This window comes from Mchenga conophoros, linkage group LG3, assembly GCF_057382185.1.
Source record: "Mchenga conophoros isolate Kocher_MC1m ecotype Shallow Benthic linkage group LG3, M_conophoros_male_GT1.1, whole genome shotgun sequence".
Lineage (NCBI taxonomy): Eukaryota > Metazoa > Chordata > Actinopteri > Cichliformes > Cichlidae > Mchenga > Mchenga conophoros.
In genome coordinates, this window is record NC_140528.1 from 64,971,508 (window position 1) to 64,991,019 (window position 19,512).

General features: G+C 40.2%; 2 protein-coding genes and 1 pseudogene across 2 annotated transcripts; all 3 read left to right on the forward strand.

Moving 5' to 3' along the window:
- LOC146580115 (obscurin-like) overlaps window positions 1–19,512 on the forward strand; it is a 374,391-nt pseudogene that overhangs the window by 84,686 nt on the left and 270,193 nt on the right.
- Window positions 1,808–4,477, forward strand: LOC146580120 (uncharacterized). The gene is made up of 4 exons (XM_085250683.1): window positions 1,808–1,936; window positions 3,743–4,036; window positions 4,136–4,411; window positions 4,473–4,477. Coding segments are annotated over exons 1-4 (576 nt in total). The 5' UTR covers window positions 1,808–1,935.
- LOC146580121 (uncharacterized) lies at window positions 8,703–11,585 on the forward strand. The gene is made up of 6 exons (XM_085266709.1): window positions 8,703–8,921; window positions 9,040–9,102; window positions 9,225–9,284; window positions 10,547–10,609; window positions 10,690–10,752; window positions 10,853–11,585. Exons 1-6 carry the CDS (start codon window positions 8,837–8,839, stop codon window positions 10,858–10,860), a joined length of 342 nt encoding a protein of 113 aa, XP_085122835.1. The 5' UTR covers window positions 8,703–8,836; the 3' UTR covers window positions 10,861–11,585.

The window sequence follows — 19,512 nt, forward strand, 5'->3', positions numbered from 1 at the left end:
TGGAGTGGTATCACAGTTCAGAAGTGTGAGTCAGTTTCCTGATCTCTGGAATATGAGTTGATCCAGCAGGAACAGAAGACTTTAGTGGAAGTTCACATCTCCTAGGCGTGGATCACCATCGAGGTTCGACAGTCTCAGGTTTCAGCGCCAAGATCTGCACTCGGCTAATAAACCTGATCTGTTTTGTAACACAAACACTGGAGTCTTGTTCCAGCATTCCTAACAGCTCAGCTGGAAATCACATCCAAACTGCTCCCTCCCTGTAATGTCAGCGGTGATGTTCACTGTGCTTATTATTGTGGCCTAAAGACATCTGTGCAACAGGAAATGTCAGCTTCCACAGCAAAGGAATATAAAACACACATACTAGGTCTCATCTTAGCTATCAGAGGCTTCAACATCAGATTTAGTAAAGAACAAGCACATAACGTGCTAACTGACACCAAAGCAAACCAACTGTGACTCACCAAATCCTCATTTAAACTGCATCAAACAGATTTTATCCACAAGGACTGAAGTTGGACACCATCACTGTGAAAGACTGGAAATAAAAATGCATCTGTTCACAACTTGCTTTGTTGTTGAATCTCTTCCCCTCACTCAGGTTTCTGTTGCTCGCTGTGGTTACACTGATTGGCTGTCACTGGTACATGTGATAAAGGAACAATACACCAAAAACAGAAGTACAAAATAACACCAATGAAATGATAACTGCTCACATTCATTTAGAAGCGATTCTCAGATGTTCAAAATACAATCAGATCCAGTCGCCGTTTTTTTTTTTGTTTGTTTGTTTTTTGTACTTATTTATTTTCTTTATTTATAGTTGATAGTACAGCTTAGATAGTGTTATACGCTCTATTGCCATTCTCCTGCCCCACTTTGCTCTATTGTCTCGCAGCAGTAGCAGCAGTCGTATTTTGGCCCACTGTCATTTAAGTTTGTAGGGATGTGTTTATGTATCGCTCTCTAGGTTCTTCCACAGCATTTCAGTCAGTTTGAGCTCTGAACTTTGTTTCAACAATTGTGAAACCTTCACTCTTTTGTTTTTCAGCCTTTCTGTTGCTGCTGTACTTGTGTAATTTTAGCAAAGGCAAATATAAAAAACTAACACTGTGCTGATCAAAACAGAAATACAGAATATCATGTGTGACACAGTTTGTTTCATCTTAACTAGGGTTTCATGATATTTGATCATTTACTTATTTCCATCTTTAAATTGTTCTGATTCAGTCATTTTTACTTTTGTGTTCTTGTTCTAAACTGAACTGCAGTGAAACCAAAGGCTGAACTGAGAGCTTATAGGACAGCTGTTCCAGTAGGGGGCAGTGTGACCCTGACCTGCTCTGTGAACCCACCATCATCATCATCATCACCAACATCACCATCATCATCATCTGGATGGAAATACTACTGGTACAGAGATGGGAAATCTTATCAACCTGTGACAAATGGACAAATCAGTGTCTCAGAGGGAGGACGCTACAGCTGCAGAGGAGGAAGACGAGAACCAGTTTACTACACAGAGGACAGTGAGTCAGTTTGGATTGACAAAATTGGTGAGTTCAAACTTTAAATTTCCCACAAAGCACTACATCTGATGGTAACTGAACCTTTTGTCATTCATGTGTTTTTATTGTACTTTCCTGAACATGAACAGTGTCAAACAGGCCTGTTGTGACTCTGCATCCAAACTGGTCTGAGATATACAGAGGAGAGACGATCACTGTCAGATGTGAGATCCATGGAGGAGACACTGAGTGGGATTATGAGTGGGAAGCAAACAGCATCATAAAACCTCCAAATCAAAATGAATACAGGATTATTTCTGCTTCATCATTGATCAGTGGAAACTATCGCTGTAAGGGCAGAGTGAAAAGTTCACAGCATGAAACAACAGAGTGGAGTGATTCAGTCACACTGACAGTTTTTCACAGTAAGTTGAAGATGTTTCATCCAGATTATCTGTTTTATTAAAATAAGTGAAAACACTTGTTTCTCTTAAAGCTTTGCAGCTGTTTCTTTCGTGCTTTTGAATGAAATGTTTGTTTTTATTCTCCGGTCATCTTCTTGTTGCACTGGAGACATTTACAGATAGCTAAAACTAGAATCTCAGTTCACACGAGCACTTTACAACTAGCAGCCCTAAAATAACAGACCAAAGAGCAGAACTTTGTTTATGGGGAACAGAAAACTGAAATATAGAAAAACCTTCCAGTGCACATTAATTTATAATCAAAGTCATAGAATAATATAAATAAAAGTAAAAGTCACTCACTAGACCTGCAGAGTGGCTGGTTAGGAATAGTCAGTAACACAGTGCAACACCAACACAATGAATGGAATTACAACACTGAACGCACAAAATCAGCTGTTCACAGATTTACAGAGAGAACCTTCCACAGTCACAGTCTGGTGTGGAATCAGTTCTTGGATTAAATCCTCTGTGTGTTGCAGTAACAGAGATTATTGTGGCGTCGTATCACAGTTCAGAAGTGTGAGTCAGTTTCCTGATCTCTGGAATATGAGTTGATCCAGCAGGAACGGAAGACTTTAGTGGAAGTTCAGATCTCCTAGGCGTGGATCACCATCGAGGTTCGACAGTCTCAGGTTTCAGCGCCAAGATCTGCACTCGGCTAATAAACCTGATCTGTTTTGCAACACAAACACTGAAGTCTTATTCCAGCATTCCTAACAGCTCAGCTGGAAATCACATCCAAACTGCTCCCTGTAATGTCAGCGGTGATGTTCACTGTGCTTATTATTGTGGCCTAAAGACATCTGTGCAACAGGAAATGTCAGCTTCCACAGCAAAGGAATATAAAACACACATACTAGGTCTCATCTTAGCTATCAGAGGCTTCAACATCAGATTTAGTAAAGAACAAGCACATAACGTGCTAACTGACACCAAAGCAAACCAACTGTGACTCACCAAATCCTCATTCAAACTGCATCAAACAGATTTTATCCACAAGGACTGAAGTTGGACACCATCACTGTGAAAGACTGGAAATAAAAATGCATCTGTTCACAACTTGCTTTGTTGTTGAATCTCTTCCCCTCACTCAGGTTTCTGTTGCTCGCTGTGGTTACACTGATTGGCTGTCACTGGTACATGTGATAAAGGAACAATACACCAAAAACAGAAGTACAAAATAACACCAATGAAATGATAACTGCTCACATTCATTTAGAAGCGATTCTCAGATGTTCAAAATACAATCAGATCCAGTCGCCGTTTTTTTTTTTGTTTGTTTGTTTTTTGTACTTATTTATTTTCTTTATTTATAGTTGATAGTACAGCTTAGATAGTGTTATACGCTCTATTGCCATTCTCCTGCCCCACTTTGCTCTATTGTCTCGCAGCAGTAGCAGCAGTCGTATTTTGGCCCACTGTCATTTAAGTTTGTAGGGATGTGTTTATGTATCGCTCTCTAGGTTCTTCCACAGCATTTCAGTCAGTTTGAGCTCTGAACTTTGTTTCAACAATTGTGAAACCTTCACTCTTTTGTTTTTCAGCCTTTCTGTTGCTGCTGTACTTGTGTAATTTTAGCAAAGGCAAATATAAAAAACTAACACTGTGCTGATCAAAACAGAAATACAGAATATTATGTGTGACACAGTTTGTTTCATCTTAACTAGGGTTTCATGATATTTGATCATTTTCTTATTTCCATCTTTAAATTGTTCTGATTCAGTCATTTTTACTTTTATGTTCTTGTTCTAAACTGAACTGCAGTGAAACCAAAGGCTGAACTGAGAGCTGATAGGACAGCTGTTCCAGTAGGGGGCAGTGTGACCCTGACCTGCTCTGTGAGCCCACCATCATCATCATCACCAACATCATCATCATCATCATCATCATCATCATCTGGATGGAAATACTACTGGTACAGAGATGGCAAATCTTATCAACCTGTGACAAATGAACAAATCAGTGTCTCAGAGGGAGGACTCTACAGCTGCAGAGGAGGAAGAGGAGAACAAGTTTACTACACAGAGTTGAGTCAGTCAGTCAGGATTGACACAACTGGTGAGTGTAAATGTAACTTCCTACAAAGCACTACATCTGATGGTAACTGAACCTTTTGTCTTTCATGTGTTTTTATTGTACTTTCTTGAACATTAACAGTCTCAATCAGACCTGTTGTGACTCTGTATCCAAACTGGTCTGAGATATACAGAGGAGAGACGATCACTGTCAGATGTGAGATCCATGGAGGAGACACTGAGTGGAATTATGAGTGGGAAACAAACAGCATCAGAAAACCTCCAAATCAAAATGAATACAGGATTAGATCTGCTTCATCATTGTACAGTGGAAACTATCGCTGTAAGGGCAGAATGAAAAGTTCACAGCATGAAACAACAGAGTGGAGTGATTCAGTCACACTAACAGTTTCTGACAGTAAGTCATGTTTGCTTTAAGCTGTTTGAACACTTTGTAAAATGTGTTTCTGTTCATATAGACTGAGATTATTATTCTTTGTATGAACTGAGCTCACTGTTCAGAGACTGTACTACATGTTCACTGAGAGAAAATCTTTGTTGAACAGATGAACCCCGTCCTGTCCTCACTGTGTCTCCATCATGGCTGAGTCCTGGAGCCTCAGTAACTCTGAACTGTGAGGTTGAACATCCGTCTGCAGGATGGAGCTTCTACTGGTATAAAGCTGTTCCTGATCTATCAGAGAAATCCTCCAGTTATGAGCTGCTACCTGATGGCAGTGGGACTGCACAGGACTCCTACATCATTCATGTACAGACACACACAGCAGGATATGTGTGCAGAGCTGGAAGAGGAGACCCAGAGTATCACACTGATCACAGTCAACCAAAGTTTGTCTGGTCTGCAGGTCAGTTTGTTTCTCTCTGTCCTTTCAATGAGCTCATGTTAGCTCATCATTTTTATTCAACAACATTTAGACCATTAAAATCTCATCTCCATGACAACCATTGTTGTCTGTGTACATTAAAACTTCCCAAAAGAAGAACTGAATATTTTCCTTTCTCTCTGTGATCAAACCAAACTGAATTTCTTCGTTTCCTTTTCTTATTTTTCAGTTTTTATTTAATGAGATAACATGAAAAACAAAAGACATCTATGAGATTTTAAATGTTTTGATATTTAAACTCATGTTACTGTTTGTACTGATTATTTTTACTTAGTGCACAGACAGGATTTACACAGTTAAGACTCTTTGTTTGGTGCTCAGGTAGGTGCTCAGATAAAAAAGTCAAATATAGTTAATGAAGAAACAAAGATGTCAGCAGGCAGGTTAACAGCTCTGACAAATACAAGAGAAACACTGACTACAGATGGACGCTAGAAGAAGACGTCACAAATAACAGCTGCTGTTATTGTTCATTTAAAATATACTTCAAAGGTTTTTAGTTTTGGTCCTGCTGCTGCAAAATATCTCACTGTAGAAGGAATCTGTGAAACAGACAATATCACAGAATTATGGCAGAAACATTACAGCAAATGACTGAAGTGTGTTCAGAGTGATCTGTATCAGGTGGATGATGCTGAGAGTGATGACTCAAAGCTCATGATGTCACATGACGTGTACCAAGCTCTACATGAGCTGCCAGCAGATAAAGCATGTGGGTTAGATCATCTTAAACATGTCAGTATTCGGCTCCTTTGTTTTCCATTGATTTGACTGTGTGTGTGATTCAGGGCTTGTTGTCAGACTCAGTGTTGTCTCACCAAACAAACACTTTATCATTTTGAACTATTAAATTTGATCTTCAAAACAAAAGCTTCAAACAAACAAATATTTTCACTGTGATATTTTGAATCCTAACATCTGTGAGCTTTGTCTTTTCACTGCATGTTGTTTCCAGATGTTCATTCAGCAGCGTCTCTCACAGTGAGTCCTGACAGAGTGCAACACTTCACCTCTGACTCTGTCTCACTGACCTGTGAGGGAAACTTCACTGAGTGGAGAGTGAGGAAGTTCTCTGATGGCCGTCTGTACTCTTCTAATTGTTGGAGAATGACTGGATCCACATGTAACATCCACACATCAAAGTCAGATACTGGAGTGTACTGGTGTGAGTCTGGATCAGGAGAGTTCAGCAGTGCAGTCAACATCACTGTACAGAGTATGTTATTATACATTTACTTCTTGGATCTGAATGATTTAAACGTCACATGAACATTTGTCTCAGCTTTGCTGTATGTGAAGTAATTCTATGTGGCAACACAAACAAAAATGAGAATTTCAGACAGTTTCAGGCAACGAAGCATCAAAATATTCTTGGATGTTGGTCTAATTTCTCTTCATCCGTTCATAATCCAGTTTGTCATAATTTGCCAACAGTATTTTTTTTTCTCTGTCAGAATAAAACTCAACAAAGCTCAACATCTCTGTCGTCATATTAGATGAACCTTTAATATCTCAATAGGGAGAAATTTGGGAAACACGTCATGCAAAATAACACAAACATACAAACATTTACAATTTCACCTTCAACCATTCAATAATGTTACTGTCAGTAATTTGACTCCTGCAGGGAACATCCCAACTATATTTCCAGTCCTCATAATCACTCAGAAAACCAGGTCTGCATGTAGATCATGAGACACGACTCACAGCTTTTTCTAAAGGTTTGCACCAGCTGGTCTGACTGAAACAATATGTTTGTTTTTTTGTTTTCACAGATTATTATTATTATTATGATGATGTTCCTATCCTGGTGAGTCCTGTTCATCCTGTGACTGAGGGAGCTTCTGTTAGTCTGAGCTGCAGTTTGAGAACACAAAAAATACTTTCCAATGTGTTTTTCTATCACAATGACAAACTTATTCAAAATGATCCCCGAGGGGAGCTGAAGATCTCTGCAGTGTCAAAGTCTGATGAAGGTTTCTACAAGTGTCAGTACTCAGGAAGAGAGTCAGCACAGAGCTGGATGTCAGTTAAAGGTGAGCAGGATCAAAACGTGATGGATTTTAATGGATTTCATGCTTGAGAAATAACATGATATTATCTCTTTTAATGTTTAAATCCATCTGGGTCTATTTAGTCAGAACTTTATAAAACTATTATGTAATATTTCTATATTGTCAGGTTTAATATTGTTGTGATTCAGGACTCAGGTGAAAACAGCAGAGGAAGTAATGAGTGAAAGTTTCTTTATCAAACAGGATAATTCATTTAACACAACAGATTGTGAGCTTCGACTTGGTCAACAGGAACAAAACATAAATGAACCTAAACTTAATGAGTGAGTCCTACAAAAACATCTTAACTGAGGTGAGAGAGACAGGCCAGAGGAGCGGACATAACAGCGTGAGGGCGGCAGATCTGTGGGAGAGGAGAGAGCAGTTGGGGCAGGAAATCTGAGGGAATGTGACAAGACAGAGAGTGTTCAGAAAGTGGCTGCAACAATGCCTTACTTGGAGTCCAGACTAGCTGGGTTTAGTGGATGAAGGCAGAGGTCTGTGGAAACTGCTGAATGATGGGCAGGCAGGCAAGTGAGGAAGAGGCTCTGAGGGGGGCAGCAGTGGTGGTGAATAGGGCGGTAATGATCCAAGGTGGCAGGCGTCTGACTGGAGGTGAATGATGGCATGAAAATGAATCTTGAAGCAGGAAGAAACTGAAACAAGGGGAAAATCTGTTAGCATACAAACCTTATTTTCCTAGAAAGGATCCCAGCAGACCTGCCTGGTTACCTCACTGACGAGCTGCAGTCATGTTAACTATCCATTAACATTTGGCTACAGCCACCGAGGTCTTCAAGGTCAACTTTATGACTAAATAAATCCTTATAACACAGAAACTATGATTCTTACAAAGGTGTTGTGTATTGTCAACATATAGAAAGTACTGTATAAAGATTTAAGATATCATGTTAGGTTTGACCTCTGACCTCACTTTTACATTTCACATCTGCCCTTGTTGTCATGTTGAAAAAATCTGCCTTTGGACTTATTTTCACTGAACTACAAACTTCTCACAGTACAAATAAAACAAAATAAATACACTGAAAATACAATATTGTTTCCTTAAAAGTAAATATTGTCAACAGAGTGAGCTGCCTTAGCAGAGATTTGTGCTCTCAGAGTTCTTCTTTTACACTTTATTAATAATTAATTATTGTTTGTTGTCACAGTAACCATGTCAGGAGCTGACAGCTCTTCATCTCCTGTGTGGTTGATGGTTGGACTGGTTTGTGGAGTCTCTCTCATTATTATTCTCCTGCTCTTGTTGTATCGCTGCAGACAGTCCAAGTGTAAGAGCCTCTTCTTTTCATGCTGTATTAGAGAGTTTATTTACTACATACACTTTAATTATTCACACATATACATGTATTCTGATCTCATGACACAAAATATCAGTAGAACAATTTATACATGACAAACATGTGTAATAACATTTGTCTCTTTCACAGATTCCTGCTTCACCAGGTTGGTAAAATACTTTTTATTATTATTTTAAACAAACATCAGTTACTTTTGAGTTTATTGTGTTTATTTCCTGTTTTAGGTCGATCCAGTCTGAGAGTCACAGTCTGGGCTCCTCCACAAATCATGGAGTCAACCAGAATGAAACTCATGAGTACAACTCTCTTCAACATGGTCAGTATTTAAACCATTTAAATAATATTATCATTATTAATATTGACTTTTATATCTGTCCTCATTAACAGTAACAGTTTTTAGATTAACTTTGTGCTCAGCAGCACAAAATCCATAATGTTATTGTTTCATATCAGAACAGCACAAACAGTAACAACATTATGGGTTCATGGTACGAAAATATCTCATAGTCTTGGTTTTGACATAAACAGAATTATTTAAACTCTCCTTTAGGTTTTTATTAAAATGATTAATGTGACCCTGGTTCATCGTTTTTTAGGTACTAATAACCTCTATGAATCTGTTAGCCAAGTGGAAGACGACAGAAATGGTGCAGTATATGTGCAGAAAAGCACAGAGCAGTTACAGATGAAACTTGTTTTTGATTTAATAAAATTAATTCCATGTGAAATGTTTACAATCCTGTAACTAAAATATGAACATTTCAGGATCAGATGAACATCAAGATGTCACATACTCTCTTATTGAACTTAAAAACTTTGAAAAGAAGCGTAAGTACATAAAACATGTGCAATTAAATGTAAATGTAATGCAAAATAAAATAAATAAATATTTTAAAAAAATCTAACAGTTAATTATTTTCTCATGATAAATATTCTGATCATCTTCACAGGGAAGCATCATGAACCAGAGCAGAGTGCTGTTTACTCTGAGGTGAAGACGGGAGCTGCAGGTACAGTCACAACAGTCTCATTCAGTGTTTGTACTGAAATGTGTCATTTCATTTTGTTGCAGCTAATTATAGGTCAACATGGAGTTTAGTTATTCACTTACCAAGCTTAGCTGCTACACATCAGCAGAGTTAATCTGCAGTCATTTAGGGTTTTGGTGGGTTAGTCATTAAATCAGGTGTATTTGTTTAACATGATACTGTGTTGTTGTGTTGTGTTCTACAGACACGCTGTAGAAGTCGAACAGATTTAATGAGTGATTCAGAAACACAGCAGGTCAGAATGTTTGCAAAGAACGAAGAAAACTCAAAACAAACTTCTTCCACAGTTTGAGTTCAGTCTCTTCCTCAGATCAGAGGTTAATCTCTAATCTAAGGCCTTTGATCAAAGTCTTTAATCTGGGAGGCAAAAAAACTCCCCTTTCAGCTGGATTTACTGAATCACAGCATCCAGAGCTTCTGAACTAGACCACTGATCACAAAACCAAACACCATCAAATAAAACACATAATCTGAGTGTGCTCGATCACTGGAGGCCCAGCAGAGCACTGTTTAAGATGGTTGTTTGATACAGGAAAGTATTGGATGTGCCAATAGCATGGAAACTTGTGTGTATGTGGAATAGATGTAGGGCATGATGAAAGGGATGAAAGAAGGGAGAGATGCAGACGGGCAGATAAGTATAAATGGAGCTGTTTGGGAAGGTTCGAGGTTCTTTTTGTAGTTTGCTAAAGATGAGTAACATCAGCAACATCTGAAGAAAGCACTGTGGAGTCACAGTCAAAAGTTTCAGTTGTCCAATCACTGTGGACTTATGAAGTGAAATTATCATTTTTTTTGTCTCACAAAAGAGTTGGAAGACTTTGTACTTGTGATTAGTTATATTTGGATAAAATTCAGGTGACTGAATCAAGTGATTATTACTAGTTGATTAAGGTTTTTGCCCCTGCTAATTTGCTTAAATAAAATATCCTGTGTTCAAAATTCTAAATTGTTAACTTTTTTGTAACAGTAAAAGAAACCTTGTGACGTATTACATCTCGTCAATGGTTCTTGTTACTCTTAGCACTTAAAGTAGTCTGTTCTTTTCTAAAGTAATAATCTAGTGAAACTACAAAGAGCGAGAATCATTAAGGGGAGCGTAGCATTAATGCTGTTAATGGCTGTGGCTGACAAATCTGCAGTTTAAATCACCTCTACGTCCGACAGCTCTGTGTCATATATCTGCTGATCAAATGTATCCTGAACTCTGACTTCTCTTTTAGAGGACAGTCTCATGTATGCTGAGGTCAAACGCCCCAAAAAAGACAAAGCCAAGAAGAAAGCAGGTAAACAAAGTCTGCCATCACCTCCAGTGAATGTTGTTCAACATGTTTATCTGGTCTTAAAATCTTATTTCCACTCACAGGAAAATCAAGTCCTGCAGCTGATGCAGCAGTTTATTCTGAAGTCACGTTAGGAAGCTTTCCTGGTAATTATGCTTCTGTGCAGGATGAGTTATTCTTCAAGTTATTAAATGGTGAACATCCTGAAACTTGGACATTTGTGTTCTTTGTGTGTTTGTCGTACAGGTCAGTGAGGAGAGCTGCAGCAGCAAAGCCAAAAAGAAGCATTTTATGAATCCACTGTTGCTCCTCTGCTGCCCAAATATCAGACACGCTCACTTTTTAGTGTTTATGAAGATGATATTGAATAATAAAATGATATAGATTCTTTTAGCATAAAGCACACAGAGGTGTGTCCTGTTTCAGATCCATGCTCTTTATATGCAGCTGATATTTTTTATTCATTTTTAAGCTTTAATATAAAATTTTGAATGTATCCTGTTCCAATAGCAAGTGAGAAAAAAGTTTTGAAGTCTGTGATTTTTAATACCTGAAAGCAACAACTTAAAGTCAGCAGAGTCACATTAGTGCTGGTATGAACACCAACAAATACTTTTACTATCTGAGTTTAAAGATCTGCATCATGCAAAAATGAATTATTTGTTATAAAAACATGAAAACGCTGAGCTTGATTCATTTGATGTCAGATACTGTCAGATGCTGTGAATTGTATTTTTTATTTAATTTTATTTTAATATTGTTTGCTGTTCTCACTTTTTCTGGATTTAACGTTTTACTTTTTTTAAGGTTATATATTTTAAATGAAGAGCTCTGCGATCAGCTCTGTTGTTTTAAACATATATGAATAAATTTAACCTTGACTTCACTTTCTCTTATATTTTTATCAGAGTAAAGATTTAAGATTGTTTGTGCTTGATTAGATTTTCTGGTTTGGAAGTGGACCACAGAACTCTTCATGATTGGCTGCTTTAAAGTTTTTATTGAAGCCATATTGTGATGTTACGTTTTATTTTTTCAATAAGACGCGGTGCTCTCCATTTAGAAGTACTCGTGTAGGTACACATTATTACTATTTCTTATTATTGAAGAAAGAATAAAGGCCTGGTCATCAAAACAAGTTGGTTGGGTCCCAGTAGACATTTGTGCCCAGAGCTCTGTGAGTTGATGATGCAGGCTTGAGTTTTAAAGATGTTGAGGCATCACTGGCTGCCTTTACATTTGTGCTCGTCCCACATGTGGCTTTCTAGAAGAACAAAACACAGCTGGGTCCATATCATCAATACAAAGAGTGAGGTGCAGCTCTGCTTTCTTTGTCTGTTTGCTTTTAAAATATTATTACTCCTCAATCCAGAAGCAGTGTACACCTGGACAAGTCACAGTTGTGCCATATCAGACAGAGACAGAGACACACAAGCATTCAGGCTCACATTCACACCTACGACCACTTTAAAATTACCAGTTAATCTAACATGCAGGTCCTTGGGCTGTGGGAGGCAGCTGGAGTTCCCAGAGAGGGGCCACGCAGACCCGGGGAAAACCCAGTCAGGACCTTCTTGCTGTGAGGAGACAGTGCCAACCAGCACACTGCTGCCACCTGCTGGTTTCTTATTGCATTACTCTGGAACAGTAATCCCAGGAATGCACGTGTGCAGTTTATCCACACACCTTTTTTGTCCACTAAATGTTACCTGTAAATAATCCCTCACCACTTGAGAGTAACGTCCTCTTTTCAGGTTAAACTGCTGTATAAGTAACATCCATTTCAACATCTTGTTATAATGTAATTATCAAGTCTAGTTGGCTGATTTATTATTTTAGCAGATCTGTAGTTTACAGTCCAAGTTTCATAATTGCTTCTTTTATGTGACCTCATTGTTATGTTGCTCTTTAGGCTGATGTCTTAATTTAATCTGTGAACTTTATTGTTTACAGCCATTGTGCTTTTTCACTGCTATACTGGCCCTTTGTTAACTGAGTCCATTTAAAATAATGAGAATAAAACACAGATCAAAATGATGATTGTGGGCTAAAACGAAAGGAGCCAGTTAAAGTGGTTCATCTGACCAGGACCAGGTGTCTCCTACTATAACCTTCATTCACTGCACATTTCCACAGTCTACTGGATTCTAAAGATTATGCATGTTTTCCAGACATGTTTCTCCTGGTCATCAGGAAATCACAATATTCAAAGAGTCTGCAGCACATTCAGATCAGATGTCTTTTCTAATCACCTGCATGTCTGGACTTTGGGATGAGCTTGGATGGAGAAAACACTGAAAACATGAACATAACTTTTATGAGCTGATCATTCAACAGCTTAATTATAATGAATCTGCTGATGATCTGCTTTGACAGGACTGTGATCAATAAGTCGATGTTATAAGTCAAGACAAGTCAAAATGTTTCCAAATGAAAGAAGATTTATAAAAAAGACTTTCGGAGCAGTTTAGCATGTGAGCAGTGTTACAACCCAGAAGACTTTACACTTATGTTTGTGGACGGAGATGATGAGTCCTCAGTTTACTGGCATCATTGAACCATCTGGGGTGTAGTGGGCTACAGATGCTGAGGACACTGTCAGAGTAACACTTGATATCCCTTTATTTAAAGTAGCCAATGAAGCACCACAGATACTGTATTTAACTGTAGTGAAACCCTAAACTCAGAGATCCTGGTCTAACTCCAAAGATCTCCTCTGGAACCACAGCTGCTGACCAAACTTACAGATTTATACTTTTATTTTTTTACTTGTTTAAGGAAATACTGCACACTGCTGCTACAGGACCAAAACGCTGCATCACAATGGAGGCTGCTGGTATTTTCCTAATATGATAGCTCATGTACCCCAAGCTCACTGTAACTGCATCATGTCTGAATGTCAACAATACAGCAGTGCCCGACTCTTTAAACCTACAATCTCGACCTCAGCTGCTTCTACAGCTTTAAACACAGCACTTTCAGACTCTCAGGGCTCATATCAGTCAGTTTTTACCCTCAATGGGAACAAATCACTGTCAGTGCCTTTACTCTCTGCACCTCAGACTTACAGAAATCAAGAATATTCAAGAATTCAGTAACATTTTCATATTCAACACATTTCTCATCTCATCTTTATGCTGTTTGTGCATCTTGAGCCTCTTCACACACATCTTTAAATGCAACAAGAAATTTAAATCCACTGACTCTTTCAAATTTAGACACTATTTCATGAACACCAACACTCCCACTCCCGCTCTCAGACCCATCCCTCTCTGTGGTTTGGCTCTTTTGACCCTACTTTTCTTCTTCAGTTTGATTCCCTGCTGTGCCATAATTAGCCTGTAAGGTGGTCCAAAGGAACATAATCCAAGATCATAAACATAAAATGCTTAGTTTGTTCTTATATCCATGTAATCAATCATTTTGTATAAAAGTAATTAAAAGTCAGTCATCTCTCCTTCCTCCAACTTCCTCATCTGCCATTCCCATTAAGTCAGGGCAGGTGGAGCTTATTGACTTGGTAGCTGTCTTGATGGGGCATTCCAGCTGAAACTTCCGACTTCAACATGAACACATCATTGTTCTATAAGCCGAGTTTCCAGTACAACAAACAGAAAGGCGCAGTTTTACTCCTTCGGGAACCTGACAATTGTCCGGAGCTCATCAAGTTTGTTGTGGAGTGATAACACAGGCGAAGATAAATGTGGAAAGAGGTATCTGTTTGTGGTCCTGTCTCATGACGACCGATAGTTTAGAGGTCCGATTCCCTAAAAGGATCTGATTGGATGATCTCTGCTGGAAGATTTGGAGACGAGTCCAAGGTTTCACCAAAAAAGAGAAATTAGTGGCTATGAGTTTCAACATGTGGCCTAAAAGTATAAAAAGGGAAAGAAAGCCGACACGCTGAGGTGAGTGACTATTACTTCTGTCTCTAAAAAATAAACCACACTCACTGACTTTTACTGCAGCACAAACAAACATGTCTCTTAAAGTTCAGCAACAATGCACAGAGATGCTCAACCTATCACAGCAAAATAACCTTTAACATTCGTTACACTATTATATGCTGTACAATTCAGACAGCCTAAATATTTCCGGTCTTTCTGGTTCGCATTAATTGTAGCAGTTTGACAGATGCTTAAATGTTGTCCGTCGCAGATGTGACAGTGATCTGTGGTGTTTCAGAGCTGGATGAGTGTACTCTCATGTCCTGGACCCTGATATTGTGGTGGCTTATCAGTGACTTTCACTTTCAAAACACACAATAAGAGGGAGAAATCACGGGTGGATGACTCAGAGATATGGGTGCAGTGCTAGTCCATTCCAATAATGATATTGATATTGTAATAATGGATTTTGTTGAAATTGAACAGAATTAAAGCTGGTTTAAGGTTTTTAGTTACATTTCTGCACAGAGGAAGAAGCAACTCTCAGCTCTTCACAGTGTCGTCACTTGACTGTTTTAGTCTGTCAGACTTTCGTAAATACCTGCAGCCTCACAAAGCCCACAGGAAAAACACAAAAACAAGATTGATGTGTATTTATGCACATGGCACAGGAACATGTTCTTCATTAACACACGGACTTGAGGCTAAATAAAATTTGATGTTCTTCTACACATCACCCAGGTCAGCTGTCACAGGTAGTTTTCAGGTTTATGTGGTGGAACAGTTTATAATAATGCAGCTCCTCTCCTGTGGAAACATCATCGTGCTAATTTGGCCGACAGCTTTCAGTCACAAAACTGACTTTGGTGAACCTGGACACGAGCTGCTCATTTTACATTTACGTTACAGTTTAGGTTTCTTGCATGACATATGAAATGTTACTTTTTAACTATAAAGACACATCTCCTGGATGCACTGGTACGCATCTTCAGTGATGTATCCTATGGTCATCAGGTGTTTCGGGTCTCACAACATCATACACCCTTGCCCAGGCGACCCAGCCGGGGGTGATCAGGCCCCGACTTGCGTACCAGTAGCTACCCACGGATCAGCCCTCTTGATCCACAGCCACCTTGTGGCTTTCTCTGCCGCTTCACTCACAGCCTGGATGGCCCTCTTCTTGGCTGCCCCAGCCACGCCCAGCCGGCCTAGGACTTTGCAGAGTGATCGTCCTGCAAAGCCCCTACAACCCACTTCTATGAGTTCATAGAAAGTCTTCCAGCCCCTTCCCCTGCACTCCTGCACTAGTTCCTGGTACTTTCCTCGTTTCCTTTCATTGGCCTCCTCAATCCGCTCTTCCCAGGGCACTGTGAGTTCCAGCATGATCAGCTGTTTTGAGGCCTCAGAAATAATTATCATGTCTGGCCGGAGTGATGTTTTTGCAATGTTCTGAGGGAACTTTAGTTGTTTACCCAGGTCAGCCTGTAGCTGCCAATCAGAGGCTGTGTTGAGGAGGCCAGTTGTCAAATGTGGGCGCACCTGGGGTTTCTCTCCAGCCTTAATAAAAGAGATTGCCTTCCTCGGAGCATGATGATGCTTGCTGGTGCTGATTGCTGAGGCAATCTTTTCAGCAACAACTCTGAGCACCTGGTCGTGCCGCCAACGATACCGACCATCGGCCAGGGCCCTTGGGCAGCTGCTAAGGAGGTGTTCTAGGGTCCCTCTTCCAGAGCACAGGGGACAGGCAGGTGTCTCGCTCTTTCCCCACAGATGGAGGTTTGCTGGGCTTGGCAGAGTGTCGTATACTGCCTGCACTAGGAATCGGATCCGGTGGAAGTCTGCCTGCATGATGTTTGCCCAGGTGACCTTGCGCTGCAAGGTGCTCTCCCAACTTGTCCATGCTCCCTGCCGCTTAAGGCCTACAGCTCTACTTACTCGCTCCTCCTCCACATCTGCTCGGACCTCTTCCTGGAGTAGCTGGTGTCTCTCCTTTCCCTGTGCCCTGCTGACCTGGGCCTTTGGGACGTACCCCAAGCCTGCTCCCCCTGTTGCTAAGACCCCCATCAGTGTTTTCTGCCTTAGGCGTGACTCCGCCACCTCAACTGCCTTCTCAGCCTTCCACTTTCTTCCTGTCCTTACCTCAATACCTGCTGATGCCACCTTGCAGTCTTTAGAATCTCTGTACTGTAGGGCTTCTCGTGTGCGAGCCACCTTGAACTCTTCTGTGAGACCACTGAAGGGTAACTGCACGCTGTTGCTTGCCCCATACAAGGCAGCGCTGGTGAGACTGCGGGGAAGTCCCAGCCACTTACGAAGAATGCCACTGATCTTTCTTTCAAGGGATTCCACAGTAGTTATTGGAACTGTATAGACAAGCAAGGGCCACAGGATTCGGGGCAGGATGGAATGCTGGTAGATCCAGGCTTTAAATCTTCCAGGCAGGCCGGACTTATCCACCTTAATGAGCCACGCTCCCAGCTCCTCATTTGCCTTCTGAATAGCAGTAGAGTCTTTCAGGCTGGAGTCAAAGAGTTTCCCCAAGCTCTTAATTACTGTTACTTTTTAAGTGACAGCACAATTTGAATTAAGTAAAATGTGAATATTTTATATTCTGTCTGGAGAAACAAAAACAAACAAACAAACCAAAAGGCTTCAGTTGGTCCAACCAGCACCAGCAGTGTGACACATGAGGTGGCGCTGGTGAGGTTGAGAGTTAATTCAGTCATATTGTAGGGACACCACAGTGTACTCTGACATATTATTCTTCACATAATTCAATGGTTTATTCTCTTCTATTTTTGCATAGTAGTGTTGTTTTTAGGTTTGCTGCATTTATTTATTTATTCCTGCCCTGTTTACTTTGCTGCTGTAACAAAGTGAATTTCCCATCTCTGGGAATAATAATAGTTTATCTTTTACAGGCGGCTTACTTTTTGTAGATTTGTGCAGTATATAAGTTTCATTTATTTATTGAGGTTGACTGGAGGGCTGTAGTCAACATTTTTGAAATTTAAATATAGAAGTATCAATTTAATTGTTCAGGGAGGGGCTGCCACCAGTTGGGTGGGAAGAGAGAGAGGAGAAAGTAAACAACATAATGAGTGAAAAAGGTGAGTGGACAAGAAACACCCAGTGCATCATGGGAACCCTGCAGTAGTCTACACTAAAGGAGGATTCTGGGTCACGTGATCCAGCCCTAACTATAAGCTTTTATCAAAAATGAAGGTTTTAAGCCTTTAAGTACCCCCACTGTATATAGTGTGGATTGGACTCATGGATTTATGGCTGACACACTCTTGCAATATTGTGTGGGAGTTGGGGACAGCGCCTTTGGATTGGCAGACTGGGGTGAGGGTTCTTCTCTTCAGGCAGGGAGACTAGAGAGTGTATTCCAACTTTAGAGGATCACAGTTCGCAGCCTGTCCTGGAAGATCTATGCCAGATTACTGGAGAGGAAGGTCCATCTGTTATTTGAGCATCAGATTCTGTAGGAACAATATTATTTTCTTCCTGGTTGTTACATGTTGTAAATGTATTTAAATGTTTATTTTTTCAACAAGGTTCAAATCCTCTGGCTTAAGAGTGAAGTAAAGGACATACTGTAACATCCACCTCCTTATGGTTAGCGTAACACAGAGTGCTAATTATATCTATATGTGATTTTGCTAATGGTTAATCATGTGTTACAGGTACCGAGTGGCAGCACCTGTAGACAGCTATAAGTGTCCTGCAACCAGGAAAAAAAAGATCAGACAGGGAGACGTGGCATGTCGTCCCTGATTCCTCTACCATGAGTGTCTTTATAGTTTAGTATCAAAAGTAGTGTAAAAAAGTTTATTGTAGTTATAAAATATCAATATTGGAGAGTAATGGAATACATGTACCATAATACATGAATACATTACATATTTAAAATACAAAATATGAGTAACTGTATTCTGTTACTGTTAACATTTAAAAAAAATGATTTAATATGAAGGCAATAGGCAGAGTATTACAGGCATAGCCCTAACGAATATGTAGCCTCATGGGCAGTGTAGTCCGTGCTGCAGGGAGGATGGACTGCCGTACCCGTTATGTGCCTGTGACCGCGAGGAGGGAGAAAAAGGAGAGTCGAAAAGTACGAGTTGTCACTGTCCAGAAATGGGAGATGGAAGCATGTAAATATAATAATAACCACTGCAGCCAAGAAGAGTGCCTGACGAGCCCAGTTGTAAGTAAGCTGTTAAGACTCGACTGTACACCGTGTTCGTGTTTTCCTCCGAAACAATAAGTTCCGTGGGAGCAGCCTTTCAACGCCTCTCTCTGTCTCTCGCTGGCAAAGTTGACTCAGACACCAAAGTAAAGCTATTTTTCGGCTACGAGCCCGACACAGAACCCGACGTATTAGTCAGAGGTCCCTTTACTACGGGTTCGGAGCCACGGACCTTCAGTAACAGTAATAAATCACAGCAATAGTACATTCACATAGTTGTAAAAAGCATGATAACAAATTAAGTAATCCAAAGTATTCAGAATACGTTACAGAATACATTTCTGGGGCATGTATTCTGTAATCTGCAATGAAATTTCCAAGATGGCGCCGCGTATGGATGCCCTGGTGCTTCAGTGCGTTACTTCTGTCTTGTTTTTGTGCATAACTTCTGTGTCTGGGCACTCCTCTGGATATTCTTACACCAGAGAAGAGCTTCTTAACCACAGGACTACAACACCTGTGGATTTACTTCCAATATTTGTCGCATCCGCGGCAGATTTACTGCAGACTCTGATCAGGAAAGTGAGACGCCGTAAGAGAGGTAAGCGAGCCGGCGCACTCGTGCGTCTGAGGAGACGTGGACTGCGAACTGCTCTTCCTGGGATCTTCCTTTCCAATGTACGATCACTCGGGAATAAGATAGACGAACTGGCCCTGATGAGAAGCATGAACAAAGACTTTGCCTCCTCCTGTGTGTTATGTTTTACGGAGTCGTGGCTCAGTGAGGACATCCCGGACAGCGCGCTCAAGCTGGAGGGCTTTCA

Bases quoted from the DNA above. Each gene is read 5' to 3' on its own strand.
- LOC146580120 (XM_085250683.1), top strand. The intron at 4,037-4,135 runs GTGAGTGTAAAT...GAACATTAACAG, and splicing joins AGTCAGGATTGACACAACTG to TCTCAATCAGACCTGTTGTG.
- LOC146580121 (XM_085266709.1), top strand. From the start codon at position 8,837: ATGATTAATGTGACCCTGGTTCATCGTTTTTTAGGTACTAATAACCTC. The intron at 8,922-9,039 runs GTGCAGTATATG...TGAACATTTCAG, and splicing joins AGTGGAAGACGACAGAAATG to GATCAGATGAACATCAAGAT. The intron at 10,610-10,689 runs GTAAACAAAGTC...TTCCACTCACAG, and splicing joins CAAAGCCAAGAAGAAAGCAG to GAAAATCAAGTCCTGCAGCT.